This window comes from Falco punctatus (genome assembly GCF_963210335.1).
Source record: "Falco punctatus genome assembly, chromosome: 7".
Taxonomy (NCBI): domain Eukaryota; kingdom Metazoa; phylum Chordata; class Aves; order Falconiformes; family Falconidae; genus Falco; species Falco punctatus.
The window spans coordinates 55,670,022-55,688,663 of record NC_137587.1 but is presented as its reverse complement, the minus strand read 5'-3'; the positions used below and the strand labels follow the sequence as shown (position 1 = coordinate 55,688,663).

At 36.2% G+C, this 18,642-nt stretch overlaps 1 protein-coding gene across 7 annotated transcripts in view; it reads left to right on the top strand.

Moving 5' to 3' along the window:
* The window catches only part of UNC13C (unc-13 homolog C), a 257,718-nt gene that overhangs the window by 148,775 nt on the left and 90,301 nt on the right, over positions 1 to 18,642 (top strand). For all 7 annotated transcript variants that reach the window (XM_080396569.1, XM_080396568.1, XM_080396566.1 and 4 more), the window contains 5 exons: positions 94 to 257; positions 9,044 to 9,194; positions 12,586 to 12,654; positions 14,036 to 14,125; positions 15,122 to 15,250. In XM_080396569.1, coding sequence (XP_080252695.1) covers positions 94 to 257; positions 9,044 to 9,194; positions 12,586 to 12,654; positions 14,036 to 14,125; positions 15,122 to 15,250 — 603 coding nt within the window. The remainder of the gene's footprint in view (positions 1 to 93; positions 258 to 9,043; positions 9,195 to 12,585; positions 12,655 to 14,035; positions 14,126 to 15,121; positions 15,251 to 18,642) is intronic.

The window sequence follows — 18,642 nt, the reverse complement described above, 5'->3', positions numbered from 1 at the left end:
CAATGAACATATTGATGCCTATTATATAGGATATCCTTTCAGACTGCTACTTAAAAGCTGCAAATTCCTATTTGAAATATTTCTTACATTTAGAATCTGTTCCATTACTTGACGGAAGTTAAATCTAATGGTGTTGTAAAAATCCCTGAAGTGAGAGGTGATGAAGCCTGGAAGGTGTACTTTGATGATGCTGCACAAGAAATTGTGGATGAATTTGCAATGCGCTATGGAATTGAAGATATTTATCAAGCTATGACGTAAGTATAATGTTTGGTTTTCTGCTCAACTGTCAAGAATGTGTTTGAGGGAAGTGATGGGTTTCAAGCCTTCATGCTTTTGTTCTCCATTTCACTCCCATTCCTGATCTAAAATTCTTGTTATCGTTTTTGTCCATCTGGTTCTCGTTGAAGTGCTTCTCACCTGCAATAGGATTAAAGTAATTTATAAGCTGTTACTAGTATTACCACTAATGCATTTCTCAATACTTATGATCCTGATATGTGGCAAGGATCAGAAGGAATTCTGCTGTTTCAGATGGGATTAGAATGGTAGAACAGGGTTTCACTCTGTACGCCTTTCTAAGAGTACAGAAATCATCACAGAACACCAGCAATGGCTATAGTAAACTTCCATAGTATACGTAAATAATTCATGCAAACCATTTTTGATGGTATTAAAGCCTGTTGCCACATTATCTGTACTAAAGTAGCTGTCTGATCACTTTAGAACACAACAGCACTGAGCATAGAGGCCTGGGGATACAAAAGCTCCATTCATGTATTCTTAATTTTTCCATTGAAATGTCTGCCAGCAAAAAAGACTGTATTCTGCTTCTATTGCAGCCATAGGAAAGCAGAGGACTCCCAGTGTCCTCTAAAGAAGAAATACAGACTTTTTTCCCTCTAGAAAGCTGATATGGAATTTTTAATCAGAACATGTATCTTGTTTCCTCCATCTCTTTACAGTACATACTAAAAAAACTATCTTAAATATAAGGGCACATAAACATGTGAAGATTTATTTTTATTGCAGGATATGATGACACCATCTGCTGTAGCAATGGACATGTTTATGTAGCTTATTGTAAATTATTGTACTGTACATCTATCTAATAGAAAGGTAGAGCATGTATTTGGAATCTATAGGGTTTTAATGCTCTTCCTCCAAGGACCTTAAACAATATTGCACAAAATAATTAATTAAGCTTAGGTTCCTTTGTGGTATTGTATATCTATCTGTACTACCTATGGAGGAACTCATGCATTGAGTTTCATGAATATTTGGGGGGTTGCGTTTCACTTCTCTTTAGCCGTGTATGTCTTTACATCTTGATTAAGTGGTGTTACTTATTAACTATCTCAGTATTATAATTTACATTTGGTATGCCATTTTTACCAAAATGTTAATCTCTGAAATGGTAGGGTTGTTCCTGCTGTATGTATCAAAATGAATTCATTTTTATGAGATGAATTCTCAAGAGCTATTGATGCCAAGGGAGGGCTGTTACTACTGTTTTGCTTAGGAAATAAAGCAGGACTGATTTAGCATCAGTGTTTCCTCTTAACTATAACCCCAGTAGTTGGTTATCTCAATACAACATGCCTGTATTTTTGATGGACAACCTCAACTGAAAAGTTCTTTTGAAGCTTCTTTTCCTTCGTCTCTTAATGAATGCCAGTACTCTGAAATTTTCCAGAGAAAGTTTGAAACTGATTTTAGAAATTCAAAGTCAGCATTAGAAAAAAAGCAATATAATTGACATGTGAGTGTTTAAAGATCTTTTTTATGTAACAGTGTTAGAAATGGACAAGTTACATTGTCATATAAAGATACTTTATTCTTACAGAACATAATATACCAGATATTCATGAAAAGGAAGTGCATTTAGTCTGCACATCTAACATGCAGCTGAGCAAGGACTGCAACACATTTTTCAGGAATGCTTACTCAAAAATTCTAACCAAGCCATTTCACATTGAGTGACCCACTTTGGTTTGCCCTCTTTTTGTTCTTGCTTTCTTCTGTACCTTTTCTACCAAAATTCCTTGCTGTTAACAGCTGCAAACCAGGCATTTGAAGACAGGTGTAATAAGAAAGCTATTTCAGTGTTAGTAGTCACAGGTAATTTACATAGGAAATAAAAGCTAAGATTTCATTGCCCTGTTACGCATGTCCATTTATGTTTTAAAATATTGCATGTTAACAATGAGCAACCCCTATTTGAGGGGTAGGCCACTTCCCATTTAAGTTAGGAGTAAAATCAATAATCAGTGTAATCTCAAATAATACTTGGAGAAGAATACGTATCCAGGTGCATTGTTTTCCTGATTAATCTGCAGACATCTCTCTTGGAGCATGCAGACTTTGGGGACGAGAGTAGTGAAGACAGTAGTTCTGCCATGGGGAATTTTCTTTTGGACTATTATCTGTTGGTTTTATTTGCGTTTATGAGATCACCTTATTCTCCTGGAACAACATTAATGGCTGGGAGAAAATGTACAGCTTCTTGATTTGGAAAATAGAATAACCTATTTCCATTTGGTAACGATGTGCTTCTAGTAAAGTAAAAGTAATTTTCTACCATACAGCAGAGACAGAATTTGAATTTAATCACTTGGCCCAAAGGAATATTATGTAAGCATTTTATGCTTGAGAATCTCGTTTCAGAGTATTTCTGTTGCATTTCTCATAATAACATTGTAAATTAAAATGTTTGCATTTGTAAATGCAAGACTGAGTGTGCTTTGATAGCTCATGATCCAGACCCCAGAGAGTATCCACGTGCTTCTTATGCACTGTATCAGGCTGAAGTGAATTTTAGGGTGTTACTAATTAGGTGTTCTTTTTGTCTGAATGTAATTTTTTAAATTCATATTTGTTTGCAGTTTTTAAATTACCTATTATATAAAGTTTTACTGCCACTTAATGGTAGGCAGTTTTGACCCTTTTAGATGTGGGTAGACAGCATATGCTGGAGTGGGAACATATGCCATTCTGCATTTCTGAACACAACGTAAATCTAATTAAGCCTCCCTACAGTACCACTTCCTAGAATAATTTGGCATTCTGTTCTGCTATGGTAATAAACAACCCCACTTGTCTATCATTGCAGGTTCATACTGGCGGCTTTTTTATCTATGACCGTCTTAGTAAACCCCAATGATTTGTTTCTGGCTCTCACGTTAACATTTATTTATATTTATTCCTTTAGAGCACAGAAATAATATTTCAAAAGGATAGCCTTGATTTTTCCAAATACACCAAGTATACTCATCAACCACAATTGTGGCAGCTCAGCAAAGATAAACAATAATTTCGATGAGTTTATTGTTTCAATGCCTGACCGCTTCATGGAAAATCGGTCCAATAGGTGACTGACTAAAAGTCCTGAAAACATAAAGCTCAAGCTCTTTTCCTCTCTCAACCAGCATCAGCAAAGAATTTCTGCATTTTCTGTGATTTAAAACATGCCATGTGTGAGTTAGTCTAGATCAGAGGGAGATTACCTGTGCACCATCAAAGATCTACTGGAATGTGTGTATCAACCGAAAAGATATCATATAGATGGTTACTTTTCTGCTTGAGTCATTGTCCCCGGTGAGACCTTTTTCATTAAACTTATAAAGAGAATGAATTCAAGTGTGATTGCACCCGTTATTGGAGATGTCTACATTTTTATGAAACTAAATACAGACAGTTCTTCCCTAAAGGATGCCTGCTTAGATGGGATGTCTTACTCTCAAGATATGGATTCTAACTGCCCAGTTCCTAAGCACAGAAATATGCTGTTAGGTTACCAAATATGGAATTCATGTGAATATAAAATCACCCATTGACCCAAATCCAAAATACAATAAAAAGACTGCATGTGTTGCACTAACTGCAGCTCTTTGAAAAGTCTTGACTGTATAGATTCCATAATCCACTCTTCTTATAATTATTATATTCCTCCACTCCTTGTGGAGTCTGAATTGGAAAAAGAATCAAAGAAAATTACAGCAATTCTTATATGGGTCAGAAGAGGTGGGTTTTTTGTGATAAACAGCAGCCACATAGACCCTGTTAACTACACAAATGGTATGTGTATAGTCCCAAAAGTCAAAGCACACATGTGTGAGAGAATAGGAAAGAAAATAGATATGACAGAAAACAGACTAACAAAAACAGAACAGCAGCTCAGTGATCCAGCTGGCCTTTATTTTGATGACTGTATTGATGGATGGTGATTTATGCTGTAAATTCAATGTCTGGAAGGAATTGTATTGGAAGTTTATCTACATATATTAAGCCACCCCTCCACCACCAAAAAAAAATATTTTCTTCCTCTCATTCATCTGTCAACATAGTCTATTTCTCTTTAGAAGGCAAAAAGCAAAGCATGAATCAAAACAGTATTTGACTAGACACTGACATTATACAAGATGTCAGCATCCTGGATTTACTGCGTAGTGGAATCAAGTGCAATAAAAGCTCTATTAAGATCTCCGCTTCTCACTGGCAAGAGTCACCACAGGTAGAACCTAATGCTTCTAAATCAGCGACATAGTTCTCACTCCAGCAGGTTAATGGGCATTAACTATGCCATCTTGTTCTCCTGCTAGCCTTCAGTTAATGTGGCTGCATTGCAAAAAGCACACAAATCACCCATTGAAGTAATTTTCATTGATAGTATTTGCTTTCTGAGTACAGCACATTAATTAGCCTTCTTTCTTTGCCGAGTCACACTAGCAGAAAAACTGGAAGAATCACAGGCACTGCATGTTGGTCAGGAAGTTGCATGGTAAGAAAGTTGAGGCAAGCAGGCCTAGTTTTAGACACATGACTCTAACTTAAACAATGCATATTACTCTGAAATATATGAGACATAGCAATGGTTGCTGTGACATCATATGCCCATTAGGAATGGTTAATAACTCCTGCCACTGGCTGCTGTTTTCAGATGCCTACAAAAACACGGTTTCCTCTTTCTTTTATTTTAGCAAGCAGAAGGAAATGGGTTATCAGCACTCTGAGTCATGACCCATATTGCCTGTGATAAACTTAATAGGTCCTGTGAATTTTAGAGATCTTAATTAAATGAAGGAGAGAAGCAAAAATTCACATAACCTGTCACTTGACACAGATGTTTTATCATCAATTTCACTAACCAAATAACAGGTAGAACAGTTTAGTACTGTAATAAGGACATACGCTACATCAATAGGTTTAAATTTTCCTTACAACAATTCGGTACAATTTGGGTCTATTTTCAAGACAAGAGCTCAGTCCAGGTCTTGAGTAGCTCAATGTGAAGTCATTAGAAGAACCTGCATAAGACAACTCGCTGAACTTGAGATGTTGACCCCAACTATTTTTGCAATTTGTCATGTTTCCTGTGGGCAGCTGATAAGAGTCTCAATGGCTTCTCACACTGACTGCTGCTGACTGCCCCTTTTGTCTGCCTCCTCCCTTCAGCAGGGCATGTTACAGGTGTGACTCTAAGGCAGGTGGGGTTATTAGTGCCTTAACTCCAGCTTGGGGTTCTTCATGCGCTAAGGATCTTTAGGTCCACTAGAAGATTTTTGGAAATTAAAGGTGAATGGTAAAAGTATATCTTAATTATTTTGGTGTCAGTTTTTAAAAAGACAGTTCTGATAATCGCATTTTCAAAATGCATGTGATGAATAGACCAGGTGAGATTTCTATTAACTTTACAGGTTACCTGAAACTGGTGAGAATCACCTGACATCACTGTTGTAGTTTACACAAAGGAAATCGTTCTACTTGATAATAAACATGATATACAATGAAAGATTTTCCTGAGGAGCAGATAGCTGTGTTACACTTGTTCACTTTGCAGTATTTAAAAGCACTTCTGAAAAACACTGGCAATGAATGAAAGGTTTGGTAGTATTGTCCCTGTGACCCACATAGCTGGCAATGCTGAGTTCAAGTGCTGGCCCATGTGATTGATTGGCTGTGTAGATTTGAGCAGTTTCTCTTAATTTTGTAAAACAGAGGTAGTAGCGCTTAGTGATCTATCTTACAGGAATGCTGAGACATATTTGCAAAGCACTTTGAACATGTCTACTATGACACAAATTTTAAGTGTCACTATATATTGGTGCAAGACTATGTGATACATAAATCCAGCTCGAAAATACTTTAAAGAGATTCTAATGCAGGGGTCCTCAAACTTTTTAACCAGGGGGCCGGCACGTGGGTGAAGTGGCAGGGAGTCATCTGCGGCTGCTTGGTTTCCCCACCCAACCCGCGGCGGGGTGGGGTGGGGGGTGGGGGTGGGGCAGGGGGTGTCTGTAAATACCGGGGGCCGGATTGAGGACCCTGGGGGGCCGTATCCAGCCCGCGGGCCCTAGTTTGAGGACCCCTGGTCTAATGCTAGAGAAAGCCCAAAAAGTGGGTCTCCTGGCTTGGTCTGGAAAGGCTGCAAATACAGAGAAACCCCATACATGAGGATTGTAGCCCTAGAATCTCTTTAATATGAGCCTGCCTCTCCTGCCTCCCATCCCCAATTGGATCCCTTCTCTTCCAGTCTCCTCGCCCAGTCAGGTAAACTAGAAAATCCAACAATTATTCAGCTTCTCAGTTTAGCTTTGGAGTAGGATTAAGGGCTTGATTCATACCAGTATCCACTCCTGTTGAAATCTTATGTCCTTAATACTTCAGAGACTTTGGATGATACTTAAAAGTAGTAAAATATGAATATGTGCTGGGATTTTCTTTAGGTATTTGCACATGCATAATTAAGGACTTGTTTTTTTTCTTGGGGGTTACGACTTAAATTATAAGAGGATTTATTTTGAGTGAGATGCAAAAGAGTTAGAAAATTACAATTTTATAAGTTTTCCAGCCAACTACTTTTCAATTACAGGGTCAGTTGTTATACATCTCTTCTACTTTTTTTTTTTTTTTTTTGAAAAAAAGTGTGAAATAGTTGAATTTATGGATCACACACATGTTTTGAGCACTCAATGGTAATTAAAACACACTTTACAGCTAGGATGAGTCCGAAACTTTTGTCCTGTGGTGACCATAGTGATCACCTAACTGTAGGTGGATGTGTTTACTATCAAGCAAGTAGCTTGATAATCAGAGAGCAGCTGATTCTATTTCAAATGTCTTAGAGGTTCTCTAGTCTGTTTCATTGACTATGGCTGTTGAGGAGAGCAGTTTGGCTAATAATTTTATGGTGTCCATTTCTAATAACCATTCAGGTATCAGATAAGCTAGGCATCAGGTATGTTAATGAAGACTGATTCCTGAGCCTGGACACTGGGGAGTTTGGCAGTTTTCTTCCTTTTTAACATATCTGTGACCTGACACAGATTTCTGAAGTAAAGATTACAATTTAGATGTCTCGTTTGCAAAGTAAATGAAACTTGGAGAGGGCTTGGAGTGATGTGAGGTACTGACAGCCCAGAGCAATGTTTTAGCCCTATTTCTGAATCTATAGATGAGCTTCTGTAGTAAGAGTCTGTGCACCGTGAGAGGAGAACTGGAAAAGCAGAAGCAAGACAGACTTTGCATGCTGCCTTCTACTGGCTTACTCCATTTTCCCAATTTCCCTTTTAAAAACTATAGGCTAGCAGAAGTATGAGTTGTTTGGCAGTCAAGAAACCGCAGATCACCTCAAAGGGTTATAAAAAAGGCATCAGCAAATACACAAAGTCAGTGGCATGGGGGACCCTAGGAAAAAATATCTGAAAGCAGGAATATGATGAACAGGGTCAGTGACAAGAGCACAAGGCAAGTCTCGGAATGAAGGAATTGGGAGGACTGCCGAGACAGTAGGAGGATATCAGAAAGCATGGTGTAGGTAGAGTTTGTGTGCAGGCTTTCAAGAAAGTATAAAGAGCTCATTTTTTATAACTTTAGGAACAGGAATCCAAATACAAGATACAAAAAATCTTGAATGACATTGCTGGGACATTGTCTGGGCAGTGGCACCATTTGAGGGTTCGTGGGTTAAGCTCAGCAGGATGGAGTTCAGTTGTACCTTGTGTTAATTTTTCTCTTGGATGGGTACTAGGGCCCAGGTGGTTCAGGCCCAGCACACTGCTCTGCCTTATGCTCCCAAGGAGAAACAGTCAAGAGGAGCCAGAGACTCCAGCAAAGAGGAGCGTGCTGCCAAAATCAGGGCCTTCGGACATGCAGAGAGCTCCAGTTATTGGAGTTTCTTCATCGTCTTCTCTTTGACTGTTATATTCATTTTCACCATCTTCTTTGCTTAGTCCCCCTCAGTCTCTTTCATGTCTCTATACAGTTACTCTTTACCCCATTATCTCCCTCCCAGTCCTGCCTAACTATAAATCTTGAAATTAAGGTTTTATGTTTCGCAATGATGTTGTTCGCTCTCATGGGTTAGATCTTTTATCCATCTTATCTCATGCTTTTTATGTTGTAAGCTCTTTGTTATAAGCAGGCATCTTCTGTTGTTTTAAACAGATAAACAGTGCTGTTACGTTGCAGCTCTGGTTTTGGCTGGTTCCAGTTTAAAAGACTGATTACCTAAATTTTACTGGCCTGAATCAAAGTGGAACCGTTTCAGATATGGCCTAAATCAAATGAAGGTGAACACAGTTGCTTGGTGCCTCACCACTCGTTAATAATGTAGCCTAAAATACAAGCCACGTTAAAATGCTGGTTTGAGTCTTTTTGTTGGCACCAGTTAAATCCTCCTCCACCAGAGCATAGATCTCTTGCAGCCTTTTATGATTGTAAGTTCACATTAGACTTTAAGTTTGTGTTCAATAATGAATGTTTTGCTTAACAGCAATTGTTAAACCATGGTTTTGTATTTAGGATTAACAGAGTGAGAAGCAAATGTGCATCTTTTTGTGTTCAATGTGAAAATATCAGTGTGCAACAAGAAAATAATAGTGTGCAATTATATCAAGTATGTCTGGATTTTCCTCAAATATTTCTGCGCAGTTGTCCATGAGGTAGCTTGAAAGCTACATCATTGGAGCCAAAAAGAAATTGTGGTGAGAGGAGAGCAGAATCTTTGCCGTTTTTAATAACTGTCAATCTGTTTGAATTGTAGGCACTTTTCCTGTCTGTCTTCTAAATATATGTGCCCTGGTGTTCCAGCAGTTATGAGTACATTGTTGGCCAATATAAATGCTTTCTATGCTCATACTACGGCAGCAACGAATGTATCTGCTTCAGACCGGTTTGCTGCTACTAACTTCGGGGTAAGTAGACTTTTTTAATAGCATATCTAGTCCTCATTCTTTTTTTCTAATATATGATACCATATTAACTTTTAAATTCAAAAATTTTTAAAAGTTGGTCTTTTAAATAATAAGAGTTGCTGTTAGCTTTTGAAAATTTTACCCTGAGTCTCTAAAATCAGTCATTATAAAAGCTGGAGAAGATACTGTTCAGTTCTTTACATAATGAAACATAAGGCATATAGTGTAGAAATTACTGGCACACATTCATAGTACTAAAATCTTCAACAATCCATTTTTGGTTTTATTGCAGCGGGGCTTGCAAACTAACTGCGCTAGACTGTCAGTTGCAGTTGCTTTCTTAGGGTGTGTCATCAGTGAGCTCATATTAACCTAATGGATTTAGCCATAAGTACTATTCTTCTCAAAACAGCCTATAATGATGGACTCTTATTTTTGCTGAAATAATGGTGCACTGTCCAAACCTGGATGTAGGTATCAGAGATTGTAGGAGGAATACCAGGATGTGGTAGCACTTTTTTTGTTGTTGCTAACTTTCATTCTGGTGGGTAAGTATCTCACAGTGTAGACTTCCTAGTCTTTGAACATGATAAAAAATAAGATTAATTCATTCTGTATTTTAATCTGCTCACCTACACTCACTGGGGAGTTGAGAGCAATAATTCAAAGAGATTGCTTTCATATCACTACCATTACACGTGATACAGTCAGAGATAAGGGTATAAATACAATTTAATGCTGAAAAATGCATTCATTCCTGTTGTGGTTTTTTTTGGCTGTTATTTGTATGGCCAATATTAAAGCTTTTTTTCGTTTAACAGTAGCTATGAACTCTTGATAATATTTTGTAAAATATCATTTATTGACACAAAATATCAAACATAATTACAATTTATTAAATACAAATTATAGTTGTTTGAAGTAGTGTTAGAGGTAGTAATGCTCTTCTCCAGTATTAAGAATAATAGAAACATTATGAATTTCAGGATTTTCAAGACAACGTTATGAAATTATACATTTGGAGTAGTAAACCAAGAAAGACTTACTTCTGGTTTTGCTTTTGTCTTCCCATCAGAAGTCAAAAACACAATTATCAGACTGTGCTCAGTAAAGTAATTCAGTCCATGCCTGGAAAAAAGTATAAATGTTTAGTATTGTAAAGAAAATTTGCACTGGATGCTAAAACAAATTTGGATTTGTAGCAGTATATTAAGTAAAGCATTCCTGCGTAATTTTTTAATACAAGGCCTCAGATAGTTGAAGCTAAATATTAGCTTACATTTCATGCACAAGTACCTTTGAGATAGAACATGTATCTATAAAACCCACTTTGTGTAGTAATAATACCAAAGATTGATTTTTTTTGTATTATTGCTAAATCCTGAATGTTCTTAGGATCTGCTGCTACTGCTTACAGCTGTAAATAGTCAACCATTAGTTCTAAATACTCCTAAAGCAGTACAAATATTAATGTATTTTCAAATCTAAGTCGTTGAGTCTGTAAAAAATTTTAAAAATCCATTAAGTCATTGTTTTCACATCCATTCAGTTTTGGATTTTTTTTTTTAAGTATTTACTCTAAATACCAATTTATTTATTTTTCTTTTAAATGTTAAACCTGGTGGAAGTACGCACATATAAATGTCCCCAGGGCTGGGTCTTTAGTTTGGAGACAGCATGTTCTTGAACAGGAGCTTTCCTGCTGCTAGGGGTTTGCTTTGAAAGACGAATATTAACATTGCTCCATTACCATAAAGTAAAAAAGTTTTATAGATAAAAAGCACTATCAGAATATTTATGATTTAATTATTGTATTACCATTGCAGCACAATATTGCTATGTTCTTATTTAATAAACTACTTCTTTTATAAGCTAATCAATGGTTTATTATGGAATGACTCTACATCTCTGTTGATACAAGGCTACTCTCAATGTTCAAGGTCTATTAGACTTTTGAGTTTGATCCAGCTTTTGAAATTTAGAATGTTTTGCTGGATTTTCTGTTCTTTTTTTTTCTCCACTTTTCTAACGATCGGAACTACTTTATCCTCAGATTGGACAGAGATTAAGTCCTCTCTCTGATGTTAATGCCAGTTTACCTTTGACGCAAATTCCAATCCAATTCAGAGTTCAACAGATGGATGGAAAGACAGTAGTAAGCATCACTAATAGAGATTTGGAGCTCTTTTTTCAAGCAATTGACTTATAGGCAAAATATTAGATTATTTTTCTCTCTTGGGTAAAAGGGCATTTGTTAGTGGATAGCTGCACATCATTCATCAAAAAGAACATCTCAAATTCAAGTCCTCAGGCTACAGCTGGGAAGGATTTGGCTGGCTGAATAGTTCAGTACGGATTTATAGAATGACAAAAAAGTTCCCTTTTGATTGATCCCTTCAGGGAACTGTGCCAAATTAGTGCCTTTTGGTGTAGGTTAGTGCTCCAGTGATGAGAGACAGTGCACAAAGAACTCTGTTTTCATAGTAGTGCGGCACGTATTTCAGGGGTGGTGTGAATACAATCACGCAGACTGAGAGCTTCCAGACCTTGCTGCTTCCACAAGCCTCCTGCTTTCATGTAGGCTGGCAAGGATTACTGCGGTTCTGTGCAGTGGGCTACGGAATATGTTCGAACTTGAAGACTGTTAATTGGAAACTCTCATTAGTATTACTTGAGGATGGCATGACTCATCTGCATGTCTCACAGCAAAATACTTTCACTGCACCTTCAGCTGTCAAGATAACAAATTAATCTCCACATTTGAAAGGGAAAACTAACTGCATAGTACTACTTAGCTTATTCCTACAAAAGGCACTGTTTCTGAAGCATAATTTTCATTCATACTTTTACACCAAATTCTGCTGTAAATGAGCATCACTTTTTACACATTAAAGGAAGGGGGAAGTGCTTTCTCTAAGAGTGTAGGCAATTACAAGGCAAATATAAAAATTTAACAAGCTTATCTGCTTTAACAAGCCTAGCTAACACAACCTAACGCTTTGGACTTTATGCTGAATTGATGCTGGGTTTGCATTTTTGGTCAGAGACATCAGGAAATGCTTTTCAGTTTCTAGATATTTTGAGTTATTTAACAATGCATCATTTGTTAAGAAAGTAAAATGCTGCATAGGAAAGTCAATGTCACCTCACTAATGTTTTGCACAGCTGCACAGTGTTGAGTGTGTACCAGGTAAATCACAATATAGGATAGAAATGAAAAATAAAGTGAATGTTTCCTTGAAACACAGATATCTCAGACAAGCACTTCTATATGAAACAATGGAAAACAATCAATTTTCCTAGTTACGAATGGAAAGCAGATTTCTAAAAACCCACCAGTTACAGGAACTGCAAATTCTTATGCAACATATTGTTGTTTTTTTTTTTACAGAGGGAAAAGTTCATAAAACTGCTGGATCAGTTGCACAATTCTCTGAGGATTGATTTATCTAAATACAGGGTATGTGTAACATATTCTATCTAGAGGACAACTTAAATGTTTTTTCTTGTGAATATCCCTGTGGGATTTATCTGCTTAAAGAAGTTGTAGAGACTAATCCCTTTTTGGCATAGAAGCTGAAAATATTGAGTGCTGATGTAAGACCCCAAATTTTGGAACAAAAGTTTACAGAATTTAAGCAGTGTAACAACAATATTTTTCCAATTTAAAAAAAGTTATTCTTTTCATTGCAAAAGCTGAGAATCGCTCAAAGGTTGACCAGACATTCAAGAAAGAGTACAATTCAACAACTTCAGTTAAATTAATCCATATCTTGATTATGTTAATTTATCTGGGAATTGCCTTCACTGACTCATGTGGTGCAAATTACAGTTACTGCTGTATTTGTTTTGAGAGACTGACATCTTTGCTGCAACTTGCATGCTAAGATCCTAGGAATCTTGAAAGAGACTTCACTCCTCATTTTTCTACATGGTAGGAATTCCAGTTTCATTTCTGCCTTATGGAAGCTCTTTCCACCGAGGTATGCTCCAAACCCAGCCTTTCAGGAAAGAAGCATGCACTGAGTACCTGCAAGTTATCATACCATTCTGAACTCCCTCTCCTTTCCATTCCACTGGATCATGAAACTTATGGATGATACATATGCAATATAGGGCTCCATCAGCTATGACTCTCCTTTCAGCTTCTAGGAATGGCAGCCTCCAACTCAAGGATTTCTGTGTTCATCTGGTCTGCTTTCTAAATCTGAAGGAGAAAGGGAATAGGTAAAAGAACCTTAAGGTATCAGAGGTAGTAGAAGTTGCACATACTCAGTTTTTAAGACCATATCCTTTGTGCAGCAGATATGTTCATCCTAGGATCTTTTAATTTTGAAGGATGTTATCCAGATAATATTGGAGCATGAGAATATTTGGCTGTGTTAGTATGAAGCCATGATCGTAACACTGCTTCCCATCAGCCTTCCTGTTAATCTAGAAACCATAGCAAATGTTTCATAGATTTCCTCATCAAGCTTACTACTGCATTTGTGCCTCCAAGTAGTTTATGTACCATGGAGAACCCATAAATTATTTTTATTAGCAACATTTTCCAGTCTTTTTGTAGTGTTTTATACTCCATTAATGTTTTGGAATTATCACAATATTTTAAATCATTCATATTACAAATACAGGAGCATTATCCAGAGGTGTTCCTATTCATGTTGAAGGGGTGCTTATCACTGACTTCCTCACAGGCAGGCTTCAGGTAACAGGTGGACATTTCTAATCCTTCCAAGCGGCATCTTTGTTTTCCCAGCGTTTTTTTTTTTTTCTTAGCTGTTCAAGGATCTTACCTGTAACTCCAATTTTACCTGATTCCTCTCTTCCTAATTCACCAGGATAATTTTCCTGCCAGTAATACTGAAAGACTCCAAGATCTGAAATCAACTGTGGACCTGCTTACCAGCATTACTTTTTTTCGAATGAAGGTATTGTCCTTTATTTGCACAATGGCTTAAAAAAAAAAAAAAAAAAAAAAAAAGCTGTTGCCTTTTATTTTCCAGGAAAATCATACTCTAGTTAATGCTCTTAATTGATTCATCTGATTCAGTTTTAAATTAGATCTCTCAGCTTACTGAACATCATTGAGGTAAAGTCATCTTATTCATCCTTTATATTAATAATGTGGTAAAAGCCATTATCTTTGAAAAATAAACAACTGTCTTTTGCACTTTTAACAATGATTTTTACATCTCCCGAAGGAAACAAAAAAAATACTTTTTTATTTAGTTTAAAGTCAAGTCACATAAAGTAAACTCAGTTGAACTTCTTAGGAACACGTGTCATAGAATTGTGTTTTCCTGGTAGTTATAACTCTGCTCTCCTTACTTACTCCAGATGTTGATATCTAGGTGGTCAACTTCTAAAATATTTTTAGAATGGAATGGTATATATTAATATTACTGGATGAAAATACAGAAACAGAAAGCAACGTTTGTCACAAAAGCATGTGATTTCACTGCATTAGGCACTACATAAGAATTAAAATAATCCATTAAATTGAAGTTCAAATTAATGTATCCTAAAGTGTAATAAAAAGTGGAACCTATTGCTTTAAAAAGTGAAGAGCTATTTGGCTGATATTCAGAGGAAATTATATGGTTTAATTATTCCCTAAATAATAGAAAAACCTTTAGGTTTTCCACTAGAGGTGAAAACCCTTGGACACATATGCTTCTTTCATCATACGAATACTTTCTTTCAAATAAAACTTAGTGATGTGATCTACTTGCTTAACTTAATATGGGGTTTAATGCATCTTTAAACTAAGATCACCTTAAGTCAACACAATTTGAAATATTTTTATCATTGCTATATTTAAAGACTTTTCATCTTGTGTTACAGAACTTTATTCATTATAACACTTGGATTTTTTGCGTTCAATCTAATTCTGACAGTCTACCATTTATGAAATATTTTATTAGGTCCTTGAACTGCAGAGCCCACCTCGAGCCAGTACTGTGGTGAAAGACTGTGTAAGAGCTTGCCTGGACTCAACTTACAAATACATTTTTGACAATTGCTATGACCTCTACTTCCAGTTAGTTGATCAGGTAAGGCCAATATGAACTTGTTTCATGCTATTGCTCATTTATTATTGTTAGTTTACCATAAGTAAACACAAAGCATTCCAGTGTTCCTTCATATTAAAGCACTCAGGTTATTTTCATTTCATTTATGTTAGAAGGAGCAATATATCATAAATAAACCTACAGATGGCTATGAACTCTAAAATGTTTAACAAAATGAGTTTCAAAATGAACATGTTAATTCACAACTTGGTCATAATATTGGACCTAACTGTAAAATTGTCCAGGGGCTTTAGGGAATATGACATTAGATTGATTACTGTTCATTTAAGATCTGTAATTGGAAAATAAATTTTAAAAATGTATTATTTCACTTCAGTAGCTCTAGAAAAGAAGCATTACAATTTTTTGAAAATTATATATTGCCTTTCCAGCCTTATATTTTAACACCTGTGGTGCATACTTGGATCCAACCTTTAGTAATTGCTTCAAGGAAGTAAAGGAAAATTCTATAACATTTCTTAAAATTAGTCTGTCGGGCTGAACTATCAATGCAAAATAATTATAGCATTTGTTATATTCCAAATGCCATGCAAAAGCCTGGATAATGCTTTTGATTTTTTTTTTCCTATAATATGGCCAGATTTTATTCTGTAAGTAATATGAAAATTAAGAAATCTGTATCTGCAAAATTATACAACTGTCTAAAATGAGCATCACTGCTTTATCACATTACCTGTTGTTCCTTACTTTTGCCTTCTGGGTGGTACACTGAAAAATGGTATTTCAATGACTATTCTAGCCTTGAAAAGGGTGAATTAAGTTTTTTTGGCAAATACACAATTGCTGTGTAGTATATAATAGATGAGAACAGTCATATTACATGATAAAAGACCTCAAATTTTATCTGAAAGCATGTTTCACTGGAATCCAAAATATTAATTCCTGTATTTCAGGAGAGGCAGTACATGCTATACATTCAAGTTTTTGGAAGTAAGAATTTATTTTCTAATGTTGGATTCCTGTCACATCAGAAAACTTATCTCTAGCTGCCAAGCTTTGAACATAAGAGTTTCTCACCAGCACCCATAGACACTCCACACTCTGAGTGCTTGTGTATGTTTATTCTCCAACAGATGATGCTGTAAATGGAGAAGCAGTATAAATTAGCAGCAGCTTCAAACATCGCACATATTTGCCTTATGAAGTGTTCTGTTTTCCTGCTAGCAGTTACTCTGCAGCAATTTGATCTTGTCTTTTAAATATATTATGAGCTGTTGCTAGACAATCGCGTAAGTCTGCAGAGTTTATCGGCAGATGCTAGCTGTCTTAGTAAACAGTTAAAAGTGAAGTCATCTTACTTCTGCAAAGCATTGTGACGCATGCAAATGTTTATCTGTATTTTAAAATTTTCACTGTTTTCTGTGAAGTCACAGTTTAACCCATCTATTTTTAATTTATAGTTTAACCCATCTATTTTAACCCAACTATTATATAATGCAGTGATATTGTAGCCTTTCTAATTGGTAGAGAACGTAAAACAAGTTTAAAGTGATGTCTCTCTCCAGTTTATTTTTTGGGGGGGCAATGTCATTGCATTAATTTTCTCTTACACAACTCTACTTAATTAATGATAGAGTAATGCGAAGGCCTGAAATAAATAAAAAAATCCACAGATATTCACTCAGCTGGAAAAGTTAATTAACTGTATTTCACTGTATTTGTATGCCTTTTCTACTCTCTTTCAGCAAGATTTCCAGCAGGTGAGTTTGTATGCAGAAACTTGAAGCAGGCAAGTGTCTATGGAGTTACGATCACTAACATGTACAAGAAATTTTAGTGAAAATGTGCAATAAGCAAAATTTAAATTTAAGATAACTAGTCCACATTCAAAATAACTCATCACTAACAGTAATCAAATGACAATCACATATCTTAATAACAGATAGCAAAACTTTGTTTCACAGCAGGTGAGATGCAATTCTAAGAAATACAATCGAATTGATATAGCTTTAATAGATATGAGTGAAATAATTGAAATTACTACCTAAATTTTGCATCAGCTCTAGAATTGTACAAGAAAACTGCCTTCTGCATTATCCTCTTATATTTTGCTACCAATGTATCTACGTATGCATTTAATTTTAGGAACAGCTAGGTATACAGCTTGGGTGAACCTATAGCACGGGAGGTTCATGTTTTAGCTGCACAACTGAGATTTGAGCTGTGAGTAGTGAGAACTGGAGTCAATCAACCCCAAAGCAAGAAGAAATGGTTCATATGTAGGTCACCACCTGCTCTTACTCAGGGGAAAGACTGGCAGCTGTTCTCCTGCCAAGGCCCACTGCAGGTTCAGGGGTTTACCATGGTTCATTTCTTGCCTGAATCATATTGTGGATGATATTATGAAAAAGTGGAACGTAGACAGTCTACTTAAGGAGTAGTATTTCAACCTGGCCAGCAGTAGTAGGTTCCTGCACATTAGTATGTACTATCTCTGTATGTAACCTTTTGCATTTGCTTTTTGTCTTCAACCTAAAATTGTTAAAGATGCCTGCCACAGTATTTCTAGAAAATATTTAATGTCTGAATGTGTGTAATTGTCTGATTTTGGGGTGAAAATAGAACAATAAATGATGAAATTGAGGGTGCTTAAGTTGTAGTTTTGGAAAATTTATCACTGTTAAGAAGAGTAAGAAGTGAACCATAAAATAGGCTCAGCAATTCCCACTGCCTCTTTATTACTCGCTACCTTCATGCCAGAGAGACAACCACTGTTACAAAGCAAATACCTTGCAGCACTGTGTCACCCCTGGGGAACAGCAATATTTCCTGGAGTGAAGCATGGTAAATGTTAACAGTATGCAAAACGTCATACAACAGTCTCGTACCAGAATACAAAGAACAGCTGATGACATAAAGCAAATGAGTACTACAGATGATAAAACATGTGTTTTACTTGACGGTCTTACTGACACATATACTGACAACGTCCTCATTGTTTGAGACAAAGCACTCTGATGAGGAATTACCTAATTCCTTATGCAGCAGATGCAGTATTTTCTCTTTTTAATTAACACTGATCTGAGTTGGGAGCTAGCTGCTTTATATTAAAAAAAAGAGTGCCTTGAAATAGTTTAGGAAGCACTTTGATAACCTTCTGACTTAATTTACAAATACGTCACTGTTTCTGTTTTCTTAAGACAACAAAAAGATTTTGAAAACTTGGCTGACACTCAAAATGACTGAAGTCCCTTCAATAATTCTTTTTGCAGTCTTCTCCACTGAGTGAAATCAATAAAATGCAAATCAAACTTCCTGTTCTCTGAAGAGCTCTTGATCACTACAAATCCTTTCATGACTGATACCACCAGTATACTGGAGAAAAACACCGGGATACTCTATATTTGACACCT